Here is a 12,350-nt window from a genome sequence, read left to right as displayed (position 1 = left end):
TCTCAGACAAACCTGAATCAAACCTCCTCAGGAATAAAAAACAGTTTAATAAAGTTTCAGATACAAAACTCTGTCTCCACTTAACAGAGCTTTTTCAAATCAGCTATAAACTGTCAACTCTTAGTTTCTTAAAACAAATAAAACTAATAATTTTTGCCTCTTTCCAAATTTAATCTACATGTTTCATTGTCTAAATTTAGTCCTGATGAAAAGTGCAATAATCTGCCTCTTGTTATTTTATGGAACAAATACAATTGTGTTATGTTTTTAAAAAGATTATTACGATGATTGTGTTGTTACACGTGAACCCCCCCCCCAGCATGACTTTTTACAGTGAGAACTCGTTTTCAGTTACGTTTCCTGTCCACTTTGTGTGTGTGTGTGTGTTTTTCTCAGACATGATGCTGTGTTGTTTCGCTCTTTGTGACCACTTGTTACTCAACGTTGTGTTTAACATATTTTCACCATCGACGTCCTCACATCAGGCTCCTTACAAATAGAATAAGAAATCAATGATTCGTAAAATCATATATGACAGACAAAAGTCAACCAACATGGCTGACCCATGAAAGTCTTGTTTATTGGAAATGACCCTTTAACAGTTAATTGGACAATCAGCATTAAGCTGTTTCAAGAGGTGCGATGGAATTCAACGTAAATGGAGACAAATTATTTATGTTATTTAACTTTTAGAATTGGCAGTGTCGTCCCGGTGGTCGTTTCAAACCTTCACTCTTGATTTGCCCGGTTGTCACATGTCTCGTCCAGGTTCTGGTGCTAATCCTGTTCGAATCCTTTAGTGTAACGTTATTTATCCCAAATCTATGACTTGTGTTGAGTTCCGGTGACACTTTGTGGGTCAGCTCAGTTTCTGGGCTCGTACCTTCAACCTCTGGAACGTAATAAGCTTCACAGTCTGCACACGTTCCATCCTGCTGCCGTCCTGGAGGCTTTTCTCTTCTGAATGTAGAACCAACTGAGGAGAAGCTCTGCAGCAGTTTGTCGGACGCCTGCAGGAACACAACTCACAAACAGCCAAACACACGTGTTACACTTCTACGCACGGTATCACAACTGTTTTTTTATGGATCTAAAAACTTTGTAGGTGACTTAAATCTAAATCCTGCCCCTGTCTTTCAAAGCCATAATCTGGAAACACACATTTCAACCCAGTGTTGCCGTCTTACACGTGACCTTAACATATGTGGAGAGTAACATGTGTGTGTTTTACTTTCTTCATCTGTGTGTGTGTGTTTGAGTGTGTGTGTTGTTGTCGGTCCATGCATCATTGAAAGGAGCACTTTATGGCATCTGTGTATTCAAGAGGGCAACAGTGTTTTCTGTGGTCACATTCACTGAACCTACACACGAGCAATGCACTGATACACACATTCTACACAACCTGTCATGTCACAGACATTTTGATTGCTATGAATTATTTGTGCCTTTGCCTTCTGCAGTGCATTTCTTTTTCGATGTCATTATTTACTATGAAATGCTTTTTCTGGCTGTGGCGGTTGAAACACGCGACTGGTGGTGATTTCCTGGTGGGTTATCTAAACACACTCTGGATCCTCCCTGTGCAGGGTTAGCATTTACAATTAGACCTAAAACGAGTATCGTTTGAACATCCAGCTCAACTTCACAAAAACACAAGCAGAGGAACAGAAGAAGCAGCTGCTGCACAGTGAATTTAGATTTTCTGCATGAAAATCTTGCAGCAATATTTTAATTCTTATTTGAATCTTGGTAAGATGACGAATAAAGAGATTTATCAGACATTAAGTCAAATCTTACAGCAAACAGAGCTCAAGTGTCAGGAGAGAGGACTAGAGGAGAACAAATACAAACAGTTATTGTTGATTTTAATGAGGTTTGGGTTCAGATCGTTTTTAAGACAAATTGAATAACAAACGTTATTACCACAACGGAAATCTTTTCAGTTCACGTCCAACAGATGAACGGAAAATACACTGAATATTCAGAAATTAAATCAAATCTAAAATGCTACAGCACCTCAGCATCCCTACGTGTTGGAAAGCTATAGCTCCTGCTAGCTCCTGCTAGCTCTACCTAGCTCTACCTAGCTCTACCTAGCTCCTGCTAGCTCTACCTAGCTCCTGCTAGCTCGACCTAGCTCCTGCTAGCTTTACCTAGCTCCTGCTAGCTCCTGCTCCGTTAGATGTTCAAAGCAAACATGTTAATAGATAATATTCTTTAAAACCCCTGAAACAGCATCAATTACATGACAATTAGAAATAGTGCCAAAAAGTGCCAACTGTGTTAAAAACAAACTGTGTAACGTTAAATATCAACATATTTGTAGTTGCACTGTCAACGCAGCCTTTGTGCTTCGGACCCTTGCTGGTGAATGGAGCAGAGAAGCTGTTGACTCACAGGATATCACTCTCAGCCTCCTGTGAACTGACCTCAGCTCAGTTTGAAACTCTTGTGTTGCTCTTCAGTTTGGTTTGAGGGAAGTTAACTTTACACCAGTGGCCTTCACAGCTGTGCATCATTCTCTCATTTCTCATTTCTATTCTGTATTAGATCACATCTGTCTTTCAATGATATAATATGCAAATGTATTCTTACTTGATTTTTAAATTTTTTGTCTTTTCAATTGCACCAGTTATTAATAAAGTATTGAATTGAAAATTGCGTGAGTGGACTTTGTGTGAAGGTGAATAGAGACAACACCATTTAAACTTTATCCTCAAAAGGCTTTGAGCTAAATGGACGTTAGCTTCTGCTTCATGTCAGTTATATATATTAACGATATATTTACAATATAATAAACATATATTAACTATGAAGATGTCTCTACGTCATTGGTTTAGTTTGACAAGTTTGAGAAATATCATAAAAGTGATGACACAGGTTTTCATAAAGCTGTGCTGTGCTGCGGTTGTGATTGTGCATGTGTTGTTATTTTGTGTGTCTGTTATCGCTCAGTGTGTCTTTGTGTTTACATTTATTATATCTTGTCAATCAGGAGCATCAGGTCATACTGGGAGTTAGAACAACGGCCCACAGACAGAACACAGCCACATCTCGTCTGTACCAGTGATTCCATAACTCTGCTCAATTTCTTACTGGTAATAATCATCAGCTGAATGGGTGTCGACTCCCAGTGGGCAGCTGTTCCCAGGCCATCAGCAGTTTCCTCCTCTGCCTGAATGTCCCCCCCCCCCCCCCCCCCCCCCCCCCCCCACATTGTTCACGGATCCTCCCCACGGCTCGGATGTCTTTCCAGGAGCTTCTCATTCACCTGCACCGCAAAACCTTCCCAACAGGTTAAGACCAGTGTAACCAGTTTGATAAATTAAAACCAGTGTGGCTTGTCACGTTGATACAAACATGAATTTGTGTATTTGGGGTTTGATGCTGTGAAGTTCACAGGAGCTGGTGAAACTAGAGAGAGACTCAATTCATTCATATAAATCATAGAATTACTTATTTCTCACTTTGCACTGTAACTCTTTAACTTTTCTATCTGAGTTCATATCAATTGATTTTTTTCTGTATCTGATATTAAAAGATTTGCTGAGGTCACTCTTCGTTTCTTGTGGAGTGTTTTTTATGGGATGTTTTCCTCTTTAATATAATAAAGATTCTGCTTCTGAACAGTTTAGTAGAAAGTGTTTGTGGAAACTCAGTGTCTCTGTGTGTCGGTCGGTCAAACTGTGAAGTGGAGTGTGTCTCTGATGAGGGACGTTACAGATCCAGAGCCAGTTGTGAATGTGCAGCTTTGTGCTCTGCAGCCCCCCCCCCCCCCCCCCGATGACAGCGCTGGAGATCCATCCTGATGACGACATCGTGCAGGACCCAGAGCACGTTGGTAAAACTCCACACGCCCGTTTGACAAGAGGCTCGAACCCGAGACCAGTCCCTGACTCCAGCTCCGACACCGGCTGAGGACGAGACACAGAGACAAGAGGAGAGTCCATCTTGTGTCTTCTGTGTTTTCCTGGTGACAGCAGATCTTCAGCTGGACCATGGCAGGTCCACAGAGAACCACACCGTCTCCACGCTGCTGGTTAATCATCTGGGTTTCTACTGTTTCACTCCTCGTCTTCTTCATCCCAGGTCGGTCTGAGCTCTTCTTCATCAAACACCTGTTGGGTCTTGTGGTTGTAGAAGCTGTTTGAAAAGTGGAGGAGGTTGTTTTTTGAATATCAGCAGGTGGTCTCTAAAATCAGCTGCTGGTCAGCTCCCAGTTCGTGTTGTGGTTCTCAGACTTCACTGGTCACGTTAACATGCTGGTGTTTGGCTCCTGGTTCTGAAGCTGACCCTCCCCTCATCTTCTTAAACCAGGAGTGAGAACTGTGGAGACGAGATGAATGAAAGGTCCTGAAAGTGGAGTTTTACTGTTCCTCCTGCAATGAGAGTTTTATATTTCCCTACGATAAGAAACCTCCCAACACGACAGGAATCAGGAGTAAAGCTCCGATCACATTCTGAACTAATGAAGCTGCAGAACAGTTGTTTCCCTTCAGCAGGAGGACGGCCCCTCTCTGCACAGTCCTGGAGACAAACACTTCAAAACAGTCATAATAATAAATGATCACCTGTGACATGGTTTTACTCTCTGCAGCTTTCAGACACGGACAGGAAGTCAGACACAGACGGGACGTCCTGGACTCCACAGGTAAATTCATCACTGCTAAGTTTAAGGGTTTCAGCTCAGCTCCCCTCACAGACTCCATGGGTTCACATCCCAGAAGTTTTAGCTTCATGTCAGGAGAGGAAGAGGACTCGTGTCCAGGGCCCAGTGTCTCCAGGGCCCAGTGTCTCCAGGGCCCAGTGTCCCCAGTGTCCAGTGTCTCCAGTGCCCAGTGTCTTCAGTGCCCAGTGTCTCCAGTGTCTCCAGGGCCCAGTGTCTCCAGTGCCCAGTGTCTCCAGTGCCCAGTGTCTTCAGTGCCCAGTGTCTTCAGTGCCTCCAGGGCCCAGTGTCTCCAGTGCCCAGTGTCTCCAGGGCCCAGTGTCTCCAGTGCCCAGTGTCTTCAGTGCCCAGTGTCTTCAGTGCCTCCAGGGCCCAGTGTCTCCAGTGCCCAGTGTCTCCAGGGCCCAGTGTCTCCAGTGCCCAGTGTCTCCAGGGCCCAGTGTCTCCAGGGCCCAGTGACACTTTCCAGAGATTTTAGAACATCCTGCAGTTATTGAGCCACATTTTTTCTGAAGCTGTTAATTCCATAAAGGAGATCAAATCCCATTGACTTCACCGTCTGCTTGTGTTTCCCAGAAGTCCCAGCAGAGCACATCGACCCCGCTGCCATCGACCTCACCCCCCTCGTCAATACTTTGATCAATTCAAGCCAATCGGGTACGTTGTCATAATATCATTCATGTGCAGATCAATTCTGAGCTGTAAATCTTTCATGTTCCACATGATGAATCCTCCGTGGAGACAAGCTGCAGGTCCAGGGATCTCCGTCCCCTCGTCTGATGGATTCAGTCTTTAGTGGAGGGATGAGGTGTTTCTGTGGAATCGTCCTGCAGCGTGTTTCTTTTTGATAAATGAGATGAAACTGGGAGGATGTGGATCAGAGAAGAAGTCACTCCACTGGGCTTCAGATCAGAATCAGGGGACAAATCCAGGAGCTTTTAGTCCACATTTTTTAACTTTCTTAAACTTGTTTTATAGAATAATTCATGAATCCTGATGAAACAAACTGACATGTTCATGGGATGATATTTAGAATGTGTGTGATTTGGTTTGGATCAAAACCAAAGTCCAGGTTTGTATTCTAGTGAATTAAAAGGTTGTTTCATCGATGGACGTGTGAGATCCACTGAGGGAGGTTTAAGTTCAGTTATGATCAGATTTCACTGAACACTTCTGCTCAGTGACATTCTCCTGGACGTTGAAATGTGAAATCAAATCAAATCAATAAGGGAGGATGATGTTGTGTGTCTCAGGCTCCCGGCAGCTCTTCTCCCTGCTCAGCGTGACGTCCTACAGCTCACTGGCTCTACACAAGCTCACCCTGCTGGTGTACAACAGTAAATAACCACTGACACACAACCTCAGTGACTCACACATTTCACTGTGGGCACCAAAGTGTTGTGTATTTGGGTTCTGGGATAAATCTGAATCAAACATGACTTTGTCAGCAGTGCCATCTAGCGGTGGGAGTGTGTAACTAACATTATTGGCAATTTATTAAAAAGATCATCAACGTGTTGGTGTTTAAAATCCAGGATTAATATTCAGTCACGTGCACTTCACCACCAGAGAGGCCAGGTTTTAAATCAGGGTTTAAAAGGATAAGATTTAAATAACGTTATTAGGAGAATGGTTCAAATCAAACATATTAAATACGCACAGTAAATACATGGGTGATAAACTAAAGGAAATTAGATATTAATCAGTATCAGCTTTTATGTTTGCTGATATGAAAACTTTTATTTTACAGATTAAACAATGTGGGAAAGGTTTACATTTATGTTAAACTTTAAATTAATATTTTTGTTTGATTTTTATTAATCCACGCTCGGTTACATTTGTTTGACATGAAACTTTGAACAGAATTTAAGGGTTTGGCTTATTGTACATATAAATATATATATATATATATATATATGTATGTAAATATCCACATTGGTTGGATGTTTCTAAATGTGAACACACTTGTGTCTCTTGTGTGTTTAAATCAGTTGAATGTGTGTTGACACCAGGACAGAACTTTGTGTTTCAGACTCTAAGGGTCAGATTAAACTCTCGTTGTCTCTTGAGTTTCCAGCATCAGGAGTTTGCAGAGCGACGTGTTCAGGAGGAGATTCTGTTATTGTGTCACCAACGACACCAACGACCTCACTGGTGAGGAACGTCCCAACTGTTGGTTTCCATTGTTCTACTGGTTTTAATTGAGCCGTCTCAATCTTCAGATTTCACCGCCGTGCTTCTGGATGTGATTGGAAACTCCACCAGTTACCTGCACGAGCTTTTCAAGTCTGCCTCCATTTTGTCGGGTGAGTTCACAGAAACGTGAGTTTGTGTGTTTTTTAAAAAAAGCTTCTTGTCATGATGTTTTGTTGTGTGTGTGTCAGTGAGTCACAGGAACGAGTCGGGCTGCATCTACATCTGTGTGATGGCCGGGAAGACGGGTGAGTGGAGCCGCTCTGCTGAGGGAAGCTTCATCTTCATCTTCATCTTCATCATCATCATCATCATCATCATCATGATGAAGATGATGATGAAGATGAAGATGATGACGATGATGACAATGATGAAGATGATGATGATGATGAAGATGATGCTGCTGCTGATGATGATGATGAAGATGATGATGATGATGATGAAGATGAAGATGATGAAGATGATGCTGCTGCTGCTGATGATGATGAAGATGATGATGATGATGATGATGATGATGAAGCTCAGTGTCTTGTCCAGGACCAGAGGATCCAGAGCTCTGGGACGTGGGCTCCATCTCGCCGCTCTTCAACCAGACGATCGTTGAAGGACGACTCGGAGGTTCGATTCCTCCAGTCGACACTGAACATGAGAAATGATTTGAACTTTGGTGAACCTTCATATTCACGTTATTTTCCTTCTTCATTTGAAAGTAGGTAACGTCTCGTCCTTCAGATTTCCTGTGGGTGAGTCAGTCGCTGCGTCTCCTTCTGTCCTCGTCTGTCCCACGCTGAAGAGACGTTTCATCCAAACATCTGTCTCCTGCAGATTGGAACCAGCTGCCCACCAACCGGAGTCACATGTCACCGTCGGGGGGGAGCTCGGTGTTGACCAGCAGAGTCCACGCCACTGACCACGGTGAGTCTCCGGTCACGTGACCTCATGGCGCCCCAGGTTGTCTCACACGTGTCCTCAGGAGCAGTGTGAAGGTCTCCAGGTTCGAGTCAGTGACGTCTTCCTCTTCTTCATCAGTTTCACCGGCGAGTAGCCATGACACGGCTGTGACCACAGCTAAGATGGCCGCCGCTCCACAACTGACCAGCGTCGTGCAACCGAGTCAAACTACAGCAGACGCACATGAGACGACAACACTGATACCAACACACACACACACAACAGTGATACCAACACACACAACAATGATACCAACCAAGAATACAGAGCAGGCGACAACTGTTCCACACCAGACAACAAGGTCAACGACGACAACTGCTGCAAGTACAACACAACTCACCACAGTGTCGTCTGAACACGTTACATCCTCCCCAGTTGTGAGTCTGACCCGGCTGACCTCCTCTCCACACCTGAGAACCACAACCCGGCCCTGGAACCCCCCCGCTCCTCAGCACAGACCCACACCTCTCCGTCCTCTGAGCTCGAGAGGGACCACACCCAGCAGGCAACCAGAGAGACCAGGTGAGCATGACTGGGATCAGTGGGAATAACATGATTTGAGTTCTATATCACACCACCAGTCGTAGGAGTGGCTGCCCCCCCCCCCCCCAACTACATAATAACTCGCACACAGTCAAAACGCAAGCAGAGGTTATTAAAATCAACACAACTTCTTAACCTGAAAGCAGCAGCTTGATGAAAGTGAGTCAGTGTGTATGTGTGTGTGTGTGTTTGTGTTTGTGTTTGTGTTTGTGTTTGTGTTTGTGTTTGTGTTTGTGTGTGTCTGTGTCTGTGGTGTGTGTGTGTCTGTGAGTGTGTGTCTGGGTCTATTTGAGTGTGTGTGTGTGTGTGTGTGTGTGAGTTTGTGTGTGTGTGTGTGTGTGTGAGTGTGTGTGTGTGTGTGTGTGTCTGTGTGTGTCTGTGTCTGTTGTGTGTGTGTGTCTGTGAGTGTGTGTCTGGGTCTATTTGAGTGTGTGTGTGTGTGTGTGTGTGTGTGTGTCTGTGTGTGTCTGTCTGTGTGTGTGTCTGTGTGTGTGTCTGTGTGTCTGTGTGTGTGTGTCTGTGTGTCTGTGTGTGCCTGTGTGTCTGTGTGTGTGTCTGTGTGTGTGTGTGTGTGTCTGTGTGTGTGTCTGTATGTGTGTGTGTGTGTGTGTGTGTGTGTGTGTGTGTGTGTGTCTGTGTGTGTGTGTGTGTGTTTGTGTAGAGCTAGAGCGCTCCATGCAAGAGGCTGAGACAGTAACCATGGTAACGCAGCCCTTCGTGAGGCTTTGATGTTTTTTTTTAGTTTTAAAGGTAAAAAAACAAATATTAATAATTTTCATGTTTAAATGTCGAGAGAGAAAAACGAGTGAAGAGATAACGTCAGGACTCGAGTGCAAAACATAAACAGGTTATCATTCTGAAGATGATGAATATTTAATAGAAGCAGAAAATAATATTCATAAACACAGATGAAGCCGGAGACTCTGACTGATGGGATGTATGGATCATCACGTATGGATCATAGGACGTTAAAATGTGATAAACATGTGTATCGGAAAAGATTCTTAAAACATGTGAAGGATGATTTTAGACAATTTTAAATCTAAATGTTTTAATATGGACATTTTAACAGAATGTAAATTAAAAATAATTAGTTTATTGACCAATAATCATTTTTCCAGATGTGACACTTTGAACCGGTGCACATTTCAAATGACCCTGAACACGTGACGTCTCAGCTGTGAAGTCGTGCGCACTTCCCAGTTAAACCACTGGGTGGCAGCATCACCTCACACTAGAAACCACAGCCGCCCCCCCCCCCCCACTGAGCTCTGCCTAGCAACGAGCGGAGGGGCAGCTCCGTGATTTGTCAGTGAGTCATTTGTGTGCAGAGAAGAGCTTTAGTGTGCCAGGCTGCACAGCTCACACACCGACACACACACAGACACACACACACACAGACACACACACACACACACACACACACACACACACACACACACATTTTCGACTCTGATGCTGAAATGCTTCTGTGTTGATTTGTAAACAGCAACAGCTTGGAGTTAAAGGTGCAGTGTGTAGAATGTAGTGACATCTGGTGGTGAAGTGTCATGTTGCAGCTGAACACCCCCCCCCCCCCGCCCAACCTTCCTCCAAACATGCAAGAAACGTGTGGAAGCTTCAGTCATAGAAACTCAAAAGGTTTTTGAACCTCATTAGAAAGCTCCAGTGACTTGGATGAGAATCTAAGGACAGCAGCTACATTATTATTTATATATATATTCAAATCTCCACTTTAGACTTTCAGAGGTTAAATGTGTATTTGCTGTTTCCTTCTAGGTGCAGATGAACCCGTGTGTGATTGTCTTTGATCTCTGTGGTGAACTCTTTGATCTCTGTGATGAACCTTTCAATGACCTTGGTTTTGTCTCGTAGAGCAGACACACTCATTCAGCCGCTCTGGAGCTTCTCATGAAGCTCGTCTGTGACTAACTCTATGACGTGTCGCTCTGTCCGTCGAGAGGCTGTCCCTGGAGGAGGCCGGAGCAGGGCGGGGGGGCGACCTCCAGCAGCACCACCACGCTCGGCGCTCACAAGCTGCAGCCCTGCGTCCTCGAGCTCTGCCAGTTCTTCTCCCAGTGTCTCTGCAGACCCGTCAGCCAATGGACACGCAACACCAGGTCTTCACTTCTCATAACACAACGTCAATCACACGATGGGACGAGCTGAGGGAGAAGAACACGAGTTCTCCATCTACAGCTTCACCTGCTTCACCTGCTTTGCACGTTTCCTGACCCACACATTTTCCTGAAGTCTGATTGTTGGATGTGTTGTTGTTGTGTTGCTCCAGGTTCTGTGACGACAGCCACCTCTGGTATGAAACACACACGTCTGAGGTGTGTCGGCGCGTCAGGAGAATCTCCTTCTCCAGAAGTGAGTGAACCTGAGGAAGGTGCATGAGAGTGGGAAGCTTCCTGAAGCTCCACTGGGACAGCACAGACCAGCAGACGTTTACATTCATACGCGTCTTTAGTTCAAGAGCACTGCAAAACATCAATTACACAACTTTGTTATAATTATTATCAAGACTAAAACAGATATTACAGAAATTTAAGCTGATCAATAATTCCTAAGATGTTGTTATCAAACGCTTCCTGTGTTTTCTAACTAAGACGTAGTTTTATGGATGGAGCCTAACTTCCACTATTCCTTTAATATCAGGGTTAAAGAAAACTAAAATTAGATCAAATGCTATGAAACTAAAATGTAAAGAGTTTTGATAAATGATGATTACAACAGACAACAGGGTCATTTTGTAGAATCTGATCGATTCAACACGTGAGTCGTTAGTTTTCTAAGAGTGACAGTGACGACTTGTGTTTGTCAGTGGAAGTTGTGTCGGCCCAGCGGTGAGTGTGAGTCAGTAATAATTGGGTCGCACACTTCCTCCCTCACCTGTCCTGATGGGGACGTGTCGGCCATGTTGCTGGAAGCTGGTATCAGAGCTCATTACTGAGCCGTGTGTCTGCAGGAGCCCGTGAGGAGGAGCTGCCTCGACTCCTCACAGCTAATGGGCTCAGGAGGTCACAGAGAGCCCCCCCCACAGCGTCTGACACACCGGTTCCACCGCCGCCGGCCACGCTGCAGCATCAGGCCCCCCCCCCCCCCCCCCCCCCCCTGCTGCTAATTAGACCTCAGTGTGTATTTTTAGAATCGGATTTTAGTGGAGTTTGATTTTAAATGGACATCAAGGCCGGTCGAGGCAAAGCCAAGTTATTTGTATATATATATAATATATTCATATATAACACAGTTTAGATTAGAATAGTGTTTTACAGATGCGTAGAGAAACATCCGAAATAAGATAAAAGGAAAAAGATAGAAATACATTATTATTGTATTTCTGTATGAAGTCATTATTATTTTAAAAAAAGGCTGAAAGAAACAAAAAAAACAAATTTGATCAGAAAACATCTTGTGAGCCTGATTTCACTGAGCGGAGACTTTCATCTGACTTCACCTGTCACTCAGGAAGAGAAATAAAATGGATGTGAGTGAAGCATCAGAATGAAGATGCAGGAGATGAAGCCTCACACGTGAAGATCAAAGGACTTTCACTTAGATCAAAGTAAAAATTAAAACTGGATGAAATGAGTCGTAGTCTGATATATTTTGCATTTGGAGAAGGATTATTTTATACTTCTGTGAGTTTGTTAATTTCAAAGATGAGCCATGAAAGAACCTGTCTCCGGTGTCACTGACCTGTCCTTCCTCCTCCTCCTCCTCCTCCTCCTCCACCTCCTCCTCCAGATCTGAAACAGAGATGCTTGACAAAGATGTGCAGTAAACTGTGACCAGAGAGGAGTTGAACACAAAGAGCCGTTCATCTTCACAGGAAGTGAGTGAAACCCCCCCGACGTGCAGCTGAGTCCACTGGAGGACGTGTGGACACAATGTGACGGTGTCTTTTCCCCAAAACCTCCGACGAGTCAGGAAACTGTTTCAACTCGATCACAAGCTGACGTTCATCAGTCTGATCTTCTTCTGAGGATCAAGA

At 44.2% G+C, this 12,350-nt stretch overlaps 1 protein-coding gene across 1 annotated transcript; it reads left to right on the top strand.

The window, feature by feature from the left end:
• The first annotated feature begins 3,783 nt into the window (after positions 1-3,783).
• Positions 3,784-12,147, top strand: LOC133968396 (HERV-H LTR-associating protein 1). Its single transcript, XM_062404394.1, has 14 exons — positions 3,784-3,841; positions 4,598-4,651; positions 5,243-5,323; positions 5,920-6,003; positions 6,737-6,820; positions 6,889-6,972; positions 7,051-7,107; positions 7,385-7,477; positions 7,570-7,602; positions 7,685-7,785; positions 8,104-8,332; positions 10,317-10,473; positions 10,644-10,726; positions 12,104-12,147. The coding sequence occupies exons 1-14, from the start codon at positions 3,784-3,786 to the stop codon at positions 12,145-12,147; spliced, it is 1,242 nt and encodes a 413-aa protein (XP_062260378.1).
• Positions 12,148-12,350: the final 203 nt, after the last annotated feature.

Source organism: Platichthys flesus, chromosome 14 (genome assembly GCF_949316205.1).
Source record: "Platichthys flesus chromosome 14, fPlaFle2.1, whole genome shotgun sequence".
In the NCBI taxonomy this organism is placed as follows: Eukaryota; Metazoa; Chordata; class Actinopteri; order Pleuronectiformes; family Pleuronectidae; genus Platichthys; species Platichthys flesus.
The sequence above is the reverse complement of the archived record's forward strand: the minus strand, read 5'-3'. Positions and strand labels throughout refer to the sequence as shown.

Excerpts from the sequence above, each read along its gene's own strand:
- LOC133968396 (XM_062404394.1), top strand. The coding sequence starts at position 3,784 with ATGACAGCGCTGGAGATCCATCCTGATGACGACATCGTGCAGGACCCA. Across the intron at positions 7,108-7,384 it reads TGTGATGGCCGGGAAGACGG|TGTCTTGTCCAGGACCAGAG; the intron begins GTGAGTGGAGCC and ends GATGAAGCTCAG. Across the intron at positions 7,786-8,103 it reads CTGACCACGGTGAGTCTCCG|ACAACAAGGTCAACGACGAC; the intron begins GTCACGTGACCT and ends GTTCCACACCAG.